General features: G+C 39.8%; 1 protein-coding gene across 4 annotated transcripts in view; it reads right to left on the bottom strand.

The window, feature by feature from the left end:
- Positions 1 to 19,876, bottom strand: part of ATRNL1 (attractin like 1) — a 501,150-nt gene that overhangs the window by 404,137 nt on the left and 77,137 nt on the right. For all 4 annotated transcript variants that reach the window (XM_028730152.2, XM_028730150.2, XM_028730148.2 and 1 more), the window contains 2 exons: positions 9,732 to 9,915; positions 8,965 to 9,119 (listed from right to left, as the gene is read on the bottom strand). In XM_028730152.2, coding sequence (XP_028585985.2) covers positions 8,965 to 9,119; positions 9,732 to 9,915 — 339 coding nt within the window. The remainder of the gene's footprint in view (positions 1 to 8,964; positions 9,120 to 9,731; positions 9,916 to 19,876) is intronic.

Here is a 19,876-nt window from a genome sequence, read left to right as displayed (position 1 = left end):
CAAATAAAAGCCACACACACAATACATTTTCATTTGATCAGGCGGCGAGCCAGCTCAAGGGCTTTCTTTGCATTCTTTTTCTTAGGGGGTAAAAAGGTGGGATTTAGCATTGACCAAAAAAACCACACAAATATAATTATTAAAAGCCAAGTTTAAGATAAGGAAACCTTGCAGCCTCCAGATATAATAATTCCTTGCTTGCTCGTGTTATTTGTCAAACTGGCAGGTCTTTTCAATAGAGTATAGAAAGAAAAAGAAACATGATATAAATAGCCTTTCTTCTTATCTTCCCTAGCCTTCTCAATAACTGCTGAACATTGAACAGAGCTCTATGCTAGAAAAATAGCTTTGCTTAGCTTTAAAAATCCCGAGTATAGCTTTTCTATGAAGCACATATTCATTCACATCAAGTGCATTCATTTCAAAGCAGATACACACTTAACACAGGCTACAATATTATTTGTCTTCTGTGCAACCGGTTTCAACCAGTCCTTGCCTAAGGCAAACCATGTGAACGTTTAGACAGTGTAAAATGTATACAAGTCTGTTCGCTTTAGACACATATTCCAAATACATATATTTCAAAGGTAAATTTATTAGTATGTGTACACCTTCTCTGATCAAAGTGACCTCAGGGACCTCAGAAATTCAACTAATTATAAATGGTATTTTATAAAGCATTGCACTAGAATGGAATTATAGGAGGTGCACACATTACATTCAGATAATTGAGTTTCACAGAAAATAAAAAATTACTTCCAGCTTGTCTGTGCCGGGGTCTACCAGGTAACATCACTCATTGTGGACTTAAAATATCTGTTTGTTTGGCTTAGTGCTTCAGGACTCTGGATTGCAAGACAACAAATAAAATATCATTGAAGTTTGGCACAAGTATAAGAAACTTCTTTTCCAGTTTACTTCATGTCAAATAAATCCCTGTCTTTATTCGTGTCATAAAAAAGGGCCCTTTCTCAGCAAAACACAAAGCCAGGCCTGTTTGAAATAGCATACAATAAATTTTAACTACAGGTATAACAGTCTACGCCACAGCCTACATATAACAAAAGATTCTCCCCCAAACACCCTTAAAAAACAAAGAAGCTTGGTTTTCTCAACTAAATGAAGCAATTAGTGTCCTATATGGTTATGATGTTGCTTTTCTAATGCTGGAGCACTAAAGCCAATTTGCTGCTGCAGATTGCACCAGAGCTAAATTTATGACTTCTAAGTACTCACAAATACATAAAATGTAATTAATTGCAACTGCTACTTTACATTTTGGGAGAAAACAGGTCAACAATTCACTCAATTACAATCTTTTTGTTCAAAGGTAGGTCGTCCCCCACTCCATTTTTTCTTATCAACATGGTACTATGAGTAAGGGTTTGTGGCAATATTGATATTAATTGTTGCTTTAAAAACATATGGAGCACCTCAACAGTATTTCAGCTGTGAAAAATCTATTTTAATACCAAGAAAGGAAACAGTTAAATACAAACAAAAATAAAGTAATTCACAAAACACCAGTTTCAGTACAGAAACTTCCTTCCATATAGTAAAAACTATATTAGATTCATTTCAGTAAACCTAATGTAAGTTTATAAACCCATGGTTTATACATACACAAAACCCTCAACACCTTGCCACTTTATCATGCTCTTATGAGCAAGCATCAAATTCTTTGGCATCTACCGGGATATAGTCTACCTGGAAACCCTTATGTATGCCACCCTGAGTTCCATCATGAGAGTGTAACAGAGAAATATTTTGGAGGGGGTCCAGGTTTCTGAGAAAAGCTTTTAGAATTTCATATTTTGCTTTATTAAATATCGTATATATTCAAGTATAAGCCGACCCGAATATAAGCCGAGGCACTAATTTTAGCACAAAAAACTGGGAAAACTTACTGACTCAAGTATAAACCGGTTCACCACACCACAAACCTGGTGGTGGCGGCAGTGGCTGAGGAAGAACAAGCAGCCCAAAAGGGCTGCTTTTGGGCTGCTCGTTCCTTCGCCGCCGCCACCAACAGTGGCAAAGGCGGAGGAGGAGGCAGGAGCAGCCCGAAAGGGCTCCTTTTGGGCCGCTCGTCCCTCTGCCTCAGCCGCTCACAAGAGCAGGCATAGGAGCCTGGTTGGGAGAGGCAGGCGGCAGTGGTGGGAACAGCGGCAAGAAAGGGCTCCCTTTCGGGCCACTTGTCCCTTCGCTGCTTCAACCCGTGGGGGTGGAAAAGCCATGGGGGTTTTCAGCATAAAAAATGTGCTGAAAATGTCTGCTTATACTCGAGTATGTACGGTAAGTTTCTAGTATTTAGAGTCATAAAGCAACATGTTGGCAGCTTGGGTTTATTTTAAAACATTATTACCATATCTCTCCAAATGTCAAAGCAACTTTCAGAAAATAAGCATTGCCAAAAAAAAAAAAAAAAAAAAATCATCCATAGAAGCAACACTGTTTACTCACCAGCCAAAGGCTTACTAGAGGAGAAAGTCATAGAAGCAGAATAGCTCTGAACCTCATTGGGCAGGTCATTTCACAAATGCAACCAAATGTGGTAAAGGCCATGTTCTGTGTCACAGATTTCCTTAAGTCATACACTGTGAACACATGGAAAGGGACAGTTCCTTCGGTGTGTGGGCCCCAGGCTAAGTCAAGGTCACTCTGATGTTGAGCAACTTTGTCATCAAAATGTGATGCCAGTCAGTCACAGCATGTCTTCAAAGGTTCCAGGGGTCCTTTCCCTGTCATTGCAAGAATGCAATACAGGCTGTGGAGTAAGCCCTCTTTGTTGCCCACACTGCCAGGTAGGCAGAATTATGAGCACTGACCTATGATTGATAGGTTTTGTAGTGAGATTTGCACCATTTGTCTAGTCTTCATGCAGCTTGCTCCCAAGGAAACGTTCAACTTTCGCAACCCAAACTTCACCAAACAATGGTCCAGTCGTAACAAGGGAGAGCAATGCATGCTCTCTACCTTCAGTCCATCTTTCTTATTATTTGGGGGAAAGACTACATCAAGGGCATGCCCTGCTTGATATGCTGGAGAGAAGACTCTTTGAGGGAGCCTCATGGTTGCCACTGAAGCCATTAAGTCTCAAGCTAGCCCAATAGAAGTCTGTGTGTGTATTATCACCCTTGGGTCATCCAACACCACACTGAAAACTGTTTCAACCAGCTCAATCAGGGAAGCTACCTCCTCAACCTTTCAGTCTGATCTCACACTACACCAAGTACCCAGGTGGCACAGCTGAGTTAGATCAGGGCTGCCCAGCTCATCCATCCAAGTCCAAGTCAGCCCTTTCATCCACAATCAAATCATGGATGAGCATGGTCTTGATCTGGGCCAACCTGGCATTAAGTAATAGCACCACCTGACTCAATGGAAGGATACCATGAACTGCTGAATGAGTGTAGGGGCTGAGAAGGGGAACAAAGACAAAACATCTAGGCCTCCACCCAAAATGGTAATCAGCCCTCCACTCAAACTATATCTCTCCCTGCCCACAACCACTGAAACTGAGGTATCACTGTAACTCTCTGACGCATAGAGACCCAGACACATCTTAGCACCATCATCCAATAACACTTTGTACAGGACAGGTGTTAGGGCCAAAGATGATAAGCTAAGGACTAATAATAACAAGCACATCCTACAGTACCAAGCAGAAGACTGTAATTAGATTAACTAAACTTGTCTGCCTGTCTCCTGCTCAAGGAAACTGTACCAGAATCAGACACCTGCTGCCTCTGGCTATGTAGCTTCTCACGCTGGGTCAGGGACAACAGCCCTGCTTGTCCTACAAGACCTGGTCTTGAATGCCTGTGGGGATGCTCCTGTGAATCCCTGAAGTGAGGATCCAAAGAAGAAAATCTCTTTGGCATTGCCTCTTTGGCATTGACCTCACTGTACACAGCTAGGTCTGCTTTATCGTTCAGTAAAGGTTTTGGCCCACACACATATTAGCTGCACTTAGTAATCAGATAACAATCCTCAGCAATCAGCAAAAACCTCACTCTAACCTGCAAGCACACAAAGCAAGCAGGCAAACAGGCAAACAATTACATTGATGTGGTCAAGAAACATCCAGACCAGGCAGGGGCAGGATGGTGCCAAGCAGCCCCTCTGTAACAGTGAGTATCTCTGAAGAATAAAGCAGTAGATACATTAAATTAGTGTATTTAAACTACAATTCTCATGAATTTGAAGTAGAAACTAACATTTAAGCAGAGAAGTACAGTGGTGCCCTGCAAGACGAATGCCTCGCAAGACGGAAAACCCGCTAGACGAAAGGGTTTTCCGTTTCTGAGTTGCTTCGCAAGACGATTTTCCCTATGGGCTTGCTTTGCAAGATGAAACGTCTTGCTAGTCTTGCAAATTTTTTCCCGCTCCCCCCCCCTTTTTCTAAGCCGCTAAGCCGCTAATAGCCTTTTAGCCGCTAAGCCGCTAAGCCTTTAATAGCCGCTAAGCCGCTAATAGCGCTAATCCGCTTAGCCGCTAATAGGGTTGTTTCGCAAGACGAAAAAAACGCTAGACTAAGAGAATCGCGGAACGGATTCTTTTCGTCTTGCGAGGCACCACTGTATGTGATCAATAGTTTCCAACCACTGTTGAGTCTTATATTCATGTACTGGTGCTGAATTCTACACTAGGTTGATCTAGACTCCATTTAGGATTCTAGAGTGACCTCCCACCCCCCCATAAGACTCAGTTGACTGTCCCAGGTACAACCTCTGGCTTCTCCAGGCAGGCCTGGGAAAGGCTTCTTTCCCAGAGAGCTGCTGCCAGACAGTGTAGACAATGCTAAGCTAAGTGGACCAATGGCCAGGCTCTTTCATAAAGGCAACTTCCTATGTTTAAAATCTATACTAGCCTGTGATGCCCTGGGCAAAGGAAAGGAGACTACAGGGCAATTATCAGCTTTAAAAATGCAATTTGGGTATCATCTAAATTAATACGGTTGTTTTTAATCAAACATAATGGACTTGGGTGAAACTGCTTATCTCTGATGTACACATATTGCTATTTTTAGAAGTGAGAATTTTCACTCACAAACATAGGAGTATGTTTTTAATCTGGCCAAGGGAATGGCGTGGAAGATTAAACTTGCATCTAATTAATCTTTACATGAATTTTAAAATAAGAAAGAAATTATATCTGTTCCATTTGTATTCTATCAGATTAATAATGCATGGAAAATGAGACTGGTAAAAATTATATATAATATATGTTAAGTGCTTTAATTATCTAGGAGCAGAAATAATGTAACATTACAGTCTTCGAAATAAAGCAGATTGTTAATTTTTATGTAAAAAAAAATAAAGATAAATTATGCAAAGTGTCTAGCATTACATTCATGACTGTCCCAGTACACACATAGTTGATTTCCATTTCTATATTATGTGACAAGAAAATATAACCATTAGAGGTAATCAATTGAAGTGACTCATGGGGCCTACACATTTTAATTCAGTGCTACAAATAAAAAACACAGCCTTTAAACAATTCAATACTTCTTCCCATAATAAATTAATACAGAACTCTCTGTATTAAAGTTGTAATCAAATTCAAACATATTTGAAATATCGATAATGAATGCAGTTGAAAGAAACAAAATAGGATGTCATGAGTAAAGATGTGTGCTTAAGCAAAATTGGCTCAGGGGAACTGGTCTACATTGGTGTTCTTTTCACTTCAGAAACCAAGCCCTAGGCCAACCCCAACCTCTCTCACCACCAAAGGAACACAAGTGAACAGCAAAGAACCTGCACAAGCAACGCTGACACCAAACTCTACAGATAGTAAGTAAAATAGAAACACCCATCTTTCCCCCCCTCCACCTCTTTCCACCTTTTCTTCCTAATGTCTCAACAAATGAAACTGATTTGTAAAAATGTACTGGGGGGAGGGAATACGAGAGAGACATTGCACACACTTTTGTAAATCAACAAAATCTTAAATAAATAAATAAAAGAATGAAAAAGAAAGGGGGGGAAACCAAGTCTACAAACCAACACTGAAGTACATAGCAGGAAACTTTTAAACAAACAGCAATTTAAGGAAAGGCTTTCTTCCTGTCATATTTCTTCAGCTCAGTCTAATAAAGTCCTGCTAACAATCCACGAGGCTGTGAAAAATGTAATAAACTATTATATATATTTTTGTAAGTCACTGTGAGTTGCCTGTGGCTAAAAAGTACTAATAAGTTTAATAATATAATCTGAAACTTCATATCAGGACCCACTTTATGTGTTTTCAAAAACATCTGGGTATATGCTGATTTCAAATATCAAAGAACTATTAGAAAAGACTGGGTCACTAACAGTAGGCACATTTTCCTACTCCCCAATATAAACAATAACTTTTGCTAAGAAAATTCAATAGGATTGTGAGAATGCCAAATGTGGAGATTTTCCAGATCCTGCAGTGCTCTTTGTAAGAACATACAAAGAGCACTGCAGGATTAGGCCATAGGTCCATCTAGTCCAGATGCCTATGGGAAGCTTGCAAGCAGAACCTGAAGCTAACAGTGCTCTCCCAACAGTGGAGGCAGCATATAAACATTGTGGCTACTAGCATCATAAATTTAAAGCCATCCAAGTTGGTAGCCATCACTACATCTTGTGGGAGTAAATTCAACACTTTAACTATGTGCTCTGTGTGATGAATTACATTATTTAGTCTACCGTGAATCTTCCAGCATTCACGTTATTGGAAGACCCCAACTTCCAGTATTATTGGGGGGGGGGATTTCTCTCTATCCACTTCTTTGACCCTTTGACTCTATCCACCCTTTCCACTCTACAACATGCATTCTGAAGACAACAAGAAGTGCTTGTGGAGACTAGTGATCTGATATAGGTCTAGCAGCACTTAAAGATGTGTTTAGGCACAATAATTTTTCCCAGAATATTGATAGCAATGTATATCTCACTGAAAGCAATGCATATCTGATAAGATGGCATTCACACTCAGATGCTCATTCCAGCATGAATTTTGAGGTGCATATCCAATTTGCACCTGTTGCCCCTGATCCAGCTGTTACAGAAACACAGAAGCTTGCTTATATAGATGGATCTCTCTAGATTGGAGCACACATTTGCTATATTGTTCCTACTCCTTTCAACTTCTCAGCTGGTATTTTCTATAGCCTATATCGTTTCAGAAACCTCCCTTTCCTCCCATTTGTTACTAATCTCATCCATGTGGTTACATTCCCGTATTCCTGCTATCCACCTCAATGGGGGAGAGCCTCAAAAATCTACTTTTAGCTATTTGTCTTTAAGATTGCCACGTATTATGACATCTTTCTTTGTGTCCAAGAAAAAACTACATAGCATGTAAAGCACTATATTAGTGAGAATTACTATATTACTGAGAAAGCTCTAAAGCTTTCGTATAATTAATCTATATATTTTCAACATCATTATGATATTAAATTTTTATTTATTTATTTTCATACATTTACCGTATTTTTCGTCCCATAGGACGCTCCGTCCCATAGGACGCACCTAGTTTTTTGGGGGGGAAATAAAGGGGGGGAAATATGTTTTCCCTTGCTATCCGCAGCGTGGGGAGCCCTGCAGGGAACTCCTGCAGGGCTCCCCACGCTGCGGAAGTATGCCCGGCGCGAGGGGCGCTCTGCTTCAGGGCACCCCGCCCGCCGGGTGGCAGGCTGCTATCCGCAGCCTAGACAGCCCTGCGGGACCTCCCGCAGGGCTGCCTAGGCTGCGGATGTGTTCCCGAAGCGCCGGGCGCTCTGCTTTCAGGGCGCCCGACGCTCCAGGAAGCAGGCTGCTATCCGCAGCCTAGACAGCCCTGCGGGACCTCCCGCAGGGCTGCCTAGGCTGCGGATGTGTTCCCGAAGCGCCGGGCGCTCTGCTTTCAGGGCGCCCGACGCTCCGGGAAGCAGGCTGCTATCCGCAGCCTAGACATCCCTGCGGGACCTCCCGCAGGGCTGCCTAGGCTGCGGATGTCTTCCTGAAGCCTGGAGAGTGAGAGGGGTCGGTGCGCACCGACCCCTCTCGCTCTCCAAGCTTCAGCGAAAGCCTGCATTCGCCCCATAGGACGCACCCAGATTTCCCCTTCATTTTTGGAGGGGAAAAAGTGCGTCCTATAGGGCGAAAAATACGGTATATTCCACATGTCTTCTGTCATAGAACCCCAAGTGGCATTCATGTGATTTCTAGGCAGTCACCAGAACTAGACCTGCTTAGCTTCAGCAAGGTGGTATGAGTTATAAGTCAGACCATACCTCTGACATGCATTCTAACATGCAGTCAGTTACATCTGGGTATAACAGTAGTTAAGAGTATTTCATTCAGACTTCAGGAACTATTTCTGGGAGAACCAATTACACAGAAAACTCTTTGGCTAATCAACTTCAGACACATTAGAATGATGCAGCATGCAAGAAAGACACACCCACTGTTCAATGCTGACAGAAAGACTTTTATTTATGGAACTGGTAAGTGGTAAAGAAGGGATATATTTAAGGAAAAGACCTGCCAGGGCTGGAACCCAAAGTGGAAATAACAGAATTTGGAGAAGGTGTGGACTTTATTATGTATTGAATTTTTGGTGTTATCCACAGGTTTTTGTGGATGATGTTATTTCCACTTTAACAGCACAATAGCAATAGTTCAAATAGGAGACACTACTAAACAGTTGTAAACAGTTGCATCCTATTTATGTAACTGAATAAAGGAGAGACTTGAATTCCTGTTGTTACAAGCCTGAAGCAACAACAAATTGGTTTTGCTTCCACAAACATTCCATATTTGTATCTATCTCAATGCTGTTGTGATAAAAATGTGGCCTGTCCTATTGTAGAAAAAATGTATTAAAACTAATTTTAACATAGCAAAACACATTTTTAAAACGAGATAATGTAAAATCAATGCTTTACACATTAAGCCTAGAATTCTTACATTTCAAACACTGACTCTTACATATAACACTTACCTATGTCATAGGCGAGGAAATCAGCAGAAAAGCACTTTGCTCCATTACTTAATGAAGTATCATTATGGGTGTTTCCACCAAAAATTAACATAGCTCCACTGATCAAGACAGCTGAATGGAGATATCTTGCAAAACCACTCTCTTTCAGAATTGTCCTATTGCACAGGTGGAGGAGAGAACATATATGTGAGGACGTATATATGGATTTAAGAAAAAAATTACAATGGTTTCATTTAGTCCATTTCCAGAGGAGGAACATGGCAGACTGAACCTCTTTTGTTTGCAGGCTGCCAACAGAGATAATTATGTGGTGATTAATAATAGCCAGGCATAAATCTTGGCTAGCGAATTCACTCTGGAGATAGAAGTGAACAGAGGATTAACCTCTGGTGCTCTGAAAAAGCTGTTTTCTACATTGGGAGACTGAGAAGCTCTCAGTTCCTAGGGGGTGAGCACAGGGCTTTTTTTCTAGAAAAATAGGTGCCAGTAAGGGAAATTCTTACAATAAGTGCCACAATTTTAAACAATAACAATAAAGAGGTAGTAGTACTGCGTACCCTTGAGTAACCCCGGAAGAAGAAAAAGCACTGGGTGAGCAACATATGAGCAGAGGAATCAACACCTTGCCCAAAAGCCACGTAAGAGCCCTGAGGGGCATGGTGTCCCTTTCTCAATTTGGTTATAACAGGAATTATCCTTTGCTATTTCATAACATTAAAAATCAAACAATGTTACATTCATTTTCAACTTGAAAAAAAGAATCATACCACGTCCTGCTGTTTACTTCGTATCTGTAAAGATCGTCAACCAATCCATATTTATTACCAGGCAAAGCTTTGTATCCACCATGAACATAAACTGACTTTGTTGTCTCATCATAGACACTGGTATGGCCATATCCACCTTGTACAATTGCACCTTTTGTTTCAGGAACAAGCCAAGAATTTGACCCTTGGAAAGAAAAATAATATAGCAAAAGAAAAAGGGAAAGAAATCAAATACAATGTTACTCTCACACTATAGAGTTCTTTCATCAAGTAATTAATTTAAAATAATTATGAAACTGATTCATATTAACTGTCAAATATATTTAGCAATTAAAGCAGCATGTGCCCTCCTCAACATCTACCTTTACCAGGTACTGTCTTCACCAGGTACTATGTGTAAGAAGAGTGTTCTCTACATATGAAAGATGGACAAAACTTATTGGCATTAGTACTGTTTAGAATAAATAGCTAGAATGCAGAGGATTCTCCGTTAGGCTGCAATAACAGAAGAGGAATCACAAAATTGTAGAATTGAATTGTGACTTGTTTCTTTGTAAACATGCATAGGCTTATATGGGCTTTGTACAGGTGAGTACTTACAGTGATATACAGTGGTACCTTGGGTTACATACGCTTCAGGTTACAGACTCCACTAACCCAGAAATAGTACCTCAGGTTAAGAACATTGCTTCAGGATGAGAACAGAAATCGTGCTCTGGCGGCGCAGTGGCAGCAGGAGGCCCCATTAGCTAATGTGGTGCTTCAGGTTAAGAACAGTTTCAGGTTAAGAACAGACTTCCGGAACGAATTAAGTTCTTAACCCGAGGTACCAATGTATCTTAGATTCTTTTTCTATATATTATATGAACTTAAACATTGACCAAATTGTCCTGTTATATAAAAGTAAATAACTGGTCATTCTCTGCACTATTTTAAAGCAAATGTAAGTATATTCACAATTTTGTACTGATTTCCAGAAGCAGTGTTTTTGGTGGCCCTATTATTTCCTTGGCCTTCCCAGCTTTACTGGAACAAGAGTTGCATTTAAAGAAAACAATGGTTCCATTTCAGTGTTAATATTTGCATCCCCACATTTTCCTCCAAAAGAAAGCTCGAAGTCATCTAGCAATAACATACAAAACCTATACAGCAATATAAAAAGAGCAATTCAAAACACTTCACAATCCAACTAATACTGTGTCGCAACAGCTGCAAAATCGATTATATGCCCTCACCTCGGACACCGATTCTGGGCAAGAGGAACAAGGACAGCAGCTGCAGACCTCAGAATACACTGAGGTGGCTGTTGAAGGTACAGTGTACAGAACAATTCCTGCCACTCCCCAGAAGAGGAAGAGAAGTGTGGTGGCAGCAGGTGACTCCCTACTGAAGGGGCAGAGGCAAAAGTGTGCAGAGGTAACAGAATGTCCTGGGAGGTGTGCTACCTTCCAGGTGCAAAGAGGCTGGTTATGTTTTCCTTTTCTTTGATAGGGTTCCTTCTTCACACTAGCATTTAGCATATCTTTGCATATTGTTTGCATTTCTAATCAAAAGCTAAAATGTGCATATCAGCGCGCTGATAATCTTTTAATAGAAGCTCAGGGAGTTTTATAATCTGCAGTGATGCTGTCAGAAGTAAACACTACTTATTCCAAGATAACTATCAATCCAGTTACAGTCATGAGATCCTAATAAAGTGAGCGTGATGGTGGGTGGGTGTAATAATAGATCAATACAGCTGACTGCATATTTGGACTCTCCTTGCAACATGGATAAGGATTTTCCTTGGGAGATGGCTATTGCAGCTGTCATCATGAGCTCCTACACTTCAATTTTTATCAATACACCAGTGGGAACACTTAGTATCATGAGTACGCATACAGCAACAATGCAAGTTGGAAGATAACACTCAGAAAAGAGAGCATTTGTTTTCTGAACACATTCCAAAAAAGCTCATAATTATCAAGCTAAGTCTGAATCAAGCCAAATGGAGTTTGCCTAGTTTGGATCTCTAGAGTAGAGACAAATATTTTCATATGACCAAGATGAATAAGCCTATATGCATATGAAGCATTGTACTGTTTTCCATTTTGCATTATTTCACTTTGGCAACATGCAATATAGCTAAATTTATAAGGTTTATGTGTCTTTTTGCTAGTGAATTCTTCTTAGGTATAGCAGCAGGAAAAAAGATTATGGGTAAAATGAACTACATAGAGAAAAGAGCTACAAAAGAATCTTCTTAAGAAGTCTCTGTGTTTGTTGCCTTTCCCATCAATATTGTTGAGCTATGTGGAATTATAGCTAAAAGCTAGCCTAGAAATGTGTTGTTGTGTTGTCTCTCATACTGTGAAGTAGCACCTTGAATATTAATTTACTCAGCAAAAGATGTAAAGACTTTTTTCATTAAAATGTGAAACCTGATTTGGCAACTTTACAGAATGACTTTAAAAAAGTATTCATAGATTATTTACATTTTATGCTGCAAGGCTTCAAAGTCTGTGGATTCTCAGTCTACTAGAAACAGGTGGATAGTTTGAGAGGCAGTGACTGTCTCAACAACTTCCAAATTTGTCTCCTTCACCATCTATAAAGCAGCCTCATGTAATAAATTAATTGAATTTATAGCTAAACCTCTAGTCAAAAAAAGGCTAGCAGTATACAAAAACTAGACAGTCCCTGCTGTCAGGTTCATAGTCCAAAGCAGTGATGGCCAAACATGTCCCTCCAGCTGTTTTGGGACTACAGTTCCCATCATCCCTGACCACTGGTCCTGTGAGCTAGGAATGATGGGAGTTGTAGTCCCAAAACAGCTGGAGGGCCAAGTTTGGCCATCACTGGTCTAAAGAGACATAAGTGGTATTAGAAACACTTACACTAACCACTTCTTAGGAAGAGGCCTAGAAATAATTCCCGTTTGTTCTTCTATGAACATGCTTGTTTTCTCTTTTTAAAAGGTACTTATAAGTGTTAAATACAGCTCGGATAAGAAAGCACAAGGATCTAGTCTACACACTTCAGATTTCTTAACTATGGACTTGACATTGCCTCATATCCTAAGTGCTTACAGGCTTTCCTCTTCTTTTAGATAAAACTCACATCCCTGCTATTTATACCACAGTGAGATAGCTTATGTATCTCTCTCAGTCATTTTCATTTTGAGACATCAGATAGTATTTTACTTGATCACATTAGTCACTGATGTCTCCACAGCTAAACAAGCCAGAACACCTAACCAGCCCAAGGACCAGCTCAACATAGCTCTAACTCGGTCTCCTGTCTACACCCGGAATACACACAGTGAGATACATAGAAGCAGACCAGTATTTTTAAAATGTTTTAAATTGTGTAGCCTTCAATGTAGGGTTTCTCAGGGCTCAATTTTATCCCCTATGCTGTTTAACATCATGAAACCACTAAGTAGGGTCATCCAGAGTTTTGGAGTATGTTGTCAGCAATATGCTGATGACATGCAGCTCTACTCCTCCTTTACATCTACAGGTTTGGCAGTGGATGAGCCAGACCGTGATCTTGCCTCATTAATGGACTGGATGAGAGCCAATAAACTGAGGCTCATTCCAGATAAGACTGAGGCATTGTTTGTGGGCAGTTCCCTAGACCGGATGGATGGGAGGTTGCCTGCTCTTGGTGTGGTTACACTTCCTCTGAAGGAGCAGGTACATAGCTTAGAGGTACTTCTGGATCCCTTGATGTCACTTGAGGCTCAGGTGGCATCGCTGGTGTGGAATGCCTTCCATGAGCTTCGACTGGTGACCCAGCTACATCCCTATCTGGACCAGGAAAGCTTTACTTCTGTTGTCTTATGCTTTGGTAATAGCTGCAATGTAATTATATATGTGGCTGCTTCTGAAGATGGTTTGGAAACTTTATTTTATGGAAAAAATTCAGTGGACGAACAAAAACAAAAAGATGGTTAAAACTGTAATACAATATAATATAAGTATATACCGTATTTTTCGCCCTATAGGACGCACTTTTTCCCATCCAAAAATGAAGGGGAAATCTGTGTGCGTCCTATGGGGCGAATACAGGCTTTCGCTGAAGCTTGGAGAGCGAGAGGGGTCAGCGCGCCCCGCGCTTCAGGCAGACATCGGGCAGCCCCACAAGCTCAGGGGACAGCGGGGAGGCGGAGCGCCGCCATACCACTGTTCCCCGACCTGGTTTGGATTCCCCGACCTGGTTTGGGGGGGGAATAAAGGGGGGGAAATTTCCTTTATTCCCCCCCCCCCAATAAACTAGGTGCGTCCTATGGGCCGGTGCGTCCTATGGGACGAAAAATACGGTAAGTAATGTTACTATTCCAATGAATATATAATTATTAAGAAGTCACAATAGTTCCTATAAATGTATTCCAAATATCATGCACAATCTGCATCTAAAAGCAATCTATTCATATTTTGCAAAAGTTGTCATATCTTCTATCCACTGATTCCAGTGAATCAATATCAGTATTTTTGTAGAAGTAAAGGCATGAAGTGTCCATCTACATTGACCAGCTGTCAAACTCCATACAATTGGTATGTGGCTTAGGATAATATTATCATCTGACTTTTTTAAAAAAAGCTCCCAATTATGTATTTTGTGTTGTTGTTTTGTATTTTTATGTTGTGAACCACTCTGTGATGTTCAGATAAAGTATTTAGTATAGAGTTCTGAAGCAACAAAATTGGCAATAGTTTCCTTAATGCAGTATCCTATCATTTGAATCACAGAAAGGTAAGTTACAGTACTTGCCAACTAAAATCTAATTTTAAGCATATTTGGTGGAACTGCCCTATAATAACTCTAGGAGAAAAATTTTATGTGCAGTGTTAATTACTGTCAGCAACGTCCTACACGCGAGTAGGAACCCAATAGAGACACATGCCCGACTGGCATGTTCTCTCCCTCCTGGTCGTTCGTTCGGGAGCTTCAAAAGCTTTCTCCAGTCCGAACATCACAGCGACTGATACCAAGAGGCATCAGCACACTTTAGGATCCTGCAGAGTGTTGGCAGTTCATGTGACAGGCTAAGCAGTGCAGCATTTTTGCTAAACTACTTTATTTACATATAATACACTCGGAGCATTCTGACTCAGCTTCTCCTTTCACATCAGACAGCAAAGAGAAAGAACAAAGGATAATAGTCCTACATCACGGAACACAGTAATATAAACATCCTGTCTCCGTCACTTCGCACTATATGGAATGAAAACATACACCGTCATGTGATAAAACAATCCCATGACTGCAAGCACGGGGCAAGAATCCTAACAATATCACCACATTTCTCTACGTACATCCTATTGATTGGTTTTAAAGGAAAGCAGGTAGATTCTAGACCTAAAGAAATGGTTTAGAACAGGCATCCCCAACCTGCAGCCCTCCAGATGTTTTGGCCTACGACTCCCATGATCCCTAGCTAACAGGACCAGTGGTCAGGGATGATGGGAATTGTAGTCCAAAACATCTGGAAGGCCAAAGGTTGGAGAGGCCTGGTTTAGAATTTACTGACTGCAACGAGGATTTTATTTGCTAGAAGTAGGAGGTACAATGTTGCACCCTTTCTGAAGGAATGGCTACATAAAGATAAGAGATAATGAAATAAACTGAATATGTATGCTTAAGAGAAGAAAACTATGTATGTATGTATGTATGTATGTATGTATGTTTCTTCAAATATATGGGGCCCTTTACTAACCCTGAAGAGAGATGCAATTTGGACACTGATAGAAGTAAGAGCTTTTCCTTGTTAGTCACTCTTTTCCAGATTTAGGTTTATGGTCAAAGTAGGTGGGCAAAAATATATATCTATTCCATTAGAAGCGCTCATATTCTTTATTTAAGAACACTATATTGAATGACTATAATGTTCTTTGGAGAAGAAATCTAATGATGTGATGGTTTATGTTTCTTATTTGGGAGGGGGGAATATCCACTTGAATTTTATCTATACCATGATATGGTGCCTTTCAATATGTACTTCATTTCTTAAAGTATTTTAAAAGAAATTATACTGCACATTTAAAGGTTTGGACAGTTTTCCAAAAGTTATACAAAGCTGAAGCACTTTGTTGGGAAGTGCTTAACTAAAGCATTATTGTTAAGATAATTGGGTTTGTCAAGTGCAAAAGAAAAGGTCATGTGCTGCCCCATTCCTAATCATTTCTGTCAAACAACATCAGGCATTACATATCCAGCATTTCCCCTGCCATTTCCATGAGACTAAAACTAGTCTCAACTGTGGTTAAATGTTTACATTTATTAAAACTAACTCATAACCATCGTTTGGCTCATTTTGAGTCTTAGTCTAGCGTGACAAGAAAAGGAGCAAATGTTTCAGAAGTATAGTTCAGCAACATCAAAACTCTTGATAGAAAGTTTAGCCTGCTTAGAAAGTAGACCAGTTTAGGTCAAAGCCAAGTAATACCAATGTCATATGCACATATAACCTATGGATAGCCAAGAAGAACTCCCAAAAGCCACCATAAGAACAGAAGCAACTAAACAGGCACGATCAGTAGACAAACACCAATGAAAGCATTAGTACTGATCAATCTGGATTCTGTCATCTGTTTATTTTTCCTTCCTGTCAGTTTCTCCCACTTCCCAAGTCCTTATTTAAAAATATAATTTAAAAAGAGAATAATCAGAGTAAGGTTTCAGCTTTGTACCTTAATATTAGCAACAATGTGGCCTGACAGGTCTCACTAGTGAAGTGTTCCCAAAGTTGCAACACAACCACAGAGAAGCCCCTGATCTGGGAATGCCCTTCGTAACGGGAAAGAACCAAGACTAAGGCATCCCGAGTAGATCAATAAGCAGGGATAGGGAACTTGTGACCCTTCAAATGCCACTCATCCGCTGTATCCAGCATGGTCAGTGGTTAGGGATAATGTGGGTTTCGATTCACCATCCCCATCATAAAGGAGTATCATATACAACTATATGTGTGCTTTAAACATTGTCTCAGAGTTCATGTAAATGATATTGGTGTCTATATGAACACTTATTTCTTCCTTATTGTGTGGATCCCCTTCTCTATTGATAGACTAACAAACAGCTAATGGAAGCATCTCAATTTCTTCCAAGTTGCATCTGCCCTCACCAGGTAAAAGCTAAAAAGCTATTATATTTGAAACAGAAATTAAAAATTGAGAAGAGGTTGATAAACATTTCAGCAGGAGTTTCTGCTACTTGGAAGTCTAGAATTGTGTTTATGCTTTTGAGGTGTTATCATCACCTCTGGGTCTGATACTAGAGCAAAGGAGCTTCCTTTCGCCCTTTCATTCTGTTATGAGAATTATGGCTTTGGTGGGGAATCTATAAATCTCAGGAGGGGAATTGTGTGGATGGTTTTACTAACTTGAACCATAAAGCTTTTCTGGGCTAGTCCACAGGGAAATTTATTTTGCTTTAGGTTAGCAATACCTCATAAACTCTCTAAGAATCTCAATGTGAGTCTCAAGGAGAATATAATATTATTGCTTTGCTTTAGCTAAAGCAAGACAGTGCTTTTGTATCTTGGAAAATTTCTGAATAAAGCCTCTACTGGACTGACTTGTTTGAATTTGTAGCAGACTGGCGTCTGCATTCAGAGCCAATTGAAGTATCTTTTTAAAAAAAACTATCCAAAAAAACCGAAGAGCATTTTTGGCTCTAAGCTGATACTCCCCATCACCCACCTCTTGCAGGAGAGTAATGTATGCTGCTTCTGCCCTCCCACTGAGATTTTGCCAAAATGCTCTAGGGGAAAATATCTAAGGGAAATGTAATGATAATTAGACTTTGAAGTTCATTTTGGCAACATTCTCCTTCCGAACACTCTCCCCCCCAATGTATTTTACACAATAGTGGAAAGAACAAGTCAAGGTGAAAATTCTATTATAAAACCCTCTTTTTGGATAGGCAATTTCAAAATGAAGGATCACCAGTATGTTTTTTAAGCTGTGAAGAACTATTGTGCAATCCTCACTACTGGAATCCATTTTCACATATGTGAGGTATGAGTAGATAGTAGCTACATACAGAATCAAGTCTAGCAATTATCAACAAATGGAGGTATAGTTTAAGAAGTGTAAAATGTCTCAGGTAACAGTTCATGTAAGAACTCTCTCAAGATGAACAAGATATAGTATGACCGGGAAATGTGCACAATTCCCTCTTAATGGAAGAATTATGTGCATGTTCTCCAGGAGTCTGCGAATATGCACAGCAGCTGGTTGTTAGGCACATTAACTGCTTTGTGATGGTACTCATAGGTACAGAGTGGCACCCACTTTTTCTTGCTGCCTTTGGGAGCCACTTTGTGCTGGCATCAATGGCACTTTTATCAAGCTATAAGTATCAGAACTTTTTTTTTTAACCCACTTCCTATGGACCTCAGCAGACATGTTCAGTGAACCTTTGCATTCTGCCTCTGTAGGATTTCTATCTGTGGGGAAGAACGGGTTTTGACCTCACCACATGTGTGCGCTGCTTCTATCTTTGCCATAGGAATACAGGAAACCACCTTATTCAGAGTCAGACCAATGGTTCACCTAGCTCACTATAGTCTACACTGACTGGTAGCAGTTCTTAAGCATTTCAGGCTGAAAGGCTTTCCCAGGTCTGCCTGAAGATGCCAGGGACTGAACTTGCTTTACCACTGAGCAACCATTAACTCCTACAGAAGAAGTAAAGAGGTACATCCAGTAATACCCAAGGGATAAGGGGCAGGATTGTCCCTGTCGGCTGTGCCCCAGATTCAATTTCCTGGACATAGGAACGTAACACAAATAAAGTAGGAACAGAGATAAAAATGAACATATTTCCTTTCAAGGATTTATTTTTCTAAACAGGACCAAACTGTGCTTTTACAGTAACTATATCTATCAGAATTCAGATTTTCCTGATCTGTTTTCTGTGTTGCCGAGTTCCAAAAAAAGCAGGTTGTATTGAGTTAAGAGTCACCATCTGGAATTTTATAGTTTAAAAATGATCCTACAGCTGCAGCCCTGTAGATAAATGCTGCCTGGGAATTCACAAAAGTTTACTACAAAATGTATTCAGCTTTAGTGGAAATAAGGTTTGGAGGTGAAATGAAACAGGAGGATTATCAACTTCAGAAAATGAACTACATAGCATAGACCAGATCCTACAAACTAAAGCTTTATAAAATGAATCCATGCTTACATAAATACCCAGTGGCATTTGTAATAAAATAATTCCTGGCTACAATGCTTGTAACAGCAAAATGTGCCCTCCATTATAAATTTCTCATTAATATTTGATGTAGACAATCTATTATCATTATATAGAAACACAGAAAGTTGAGATTAATCCTGAATCATAACAATAGTTAACAGTACAAAATGCATTTTGTCACCACACAAAGCTTAAAGCCATGAACTAAAGTTTATTAAAATCTGCTCTGGAGTAGAATCTGTTTTACTAATCCTCTACTAATATATTTTTAACATTTTAAAGGAAGTCATAAAATGGAAACAAGTCCTAAACACCTTCCCCAGCAATAAAATATTCAATGAACAGTGAAATTTTCATTTTAGTTTCTAAGTGAAGCAGAAGCCCTCTCTGTAATCTAGCTAACCATATATCTTACATACATTGGAGTCTGGAATTCCTCCAAGTACTTAGTACTCAGAAATATAAATTTCCACAATGCTGACTATTAATGAGCAATGCAGTGTCACAGTAAGAAGTTATTATGACATGTTTCTCATTTTGCTTCATCATGTGTATTACAGTGTCTACATAGTAAACTATACAAAGTATATTTTTGTTTCTGACTTTGTATAAGAGCTCAACTCCTGTCTGGCTTGTAGAGACCGTAGGGAATTGATGGCTCCAGTATTAGTTGTCAAGTCTTTCTTCAGGTGCAGAATTTCAGTAGAGATTAAAAGAAGCTAATGTTAGCTCTATGCTCATGAAAACAATATTTGATGTTAACAGCATGAGAAACTCTACAGCTATGTTCCAGCTCCATTTTAAACAAAGCCAGTGCAGCAGAGCTAGGAGGCTAGTATAAATCCATATACTATTAGAGTGGTATTCAACTAACTTAATCAGAGTAGAACTATTGAAATTAATAGACCTAACTTAGTCATGTTCAGTAATTTCAATGGGTCTACTCTGAGAATACGAAT

The sequence above is a fragment of the Podarcis muralis genome, chromosome 6, assembly GCF_964188315.1.
Source record: "Podarcis muralis chromosome 6, rPodMur119.hap1.1, whole genome shotgun sequence".
NCBI lineage: Eukaryota > Metazoa > Chordata > Lepidosauria > Squamata > Lacertidae > Podarcis > Podarcis muralis.
This window is presented reverse-complemented; position numbering and strand designations above follow the sequence as displayed.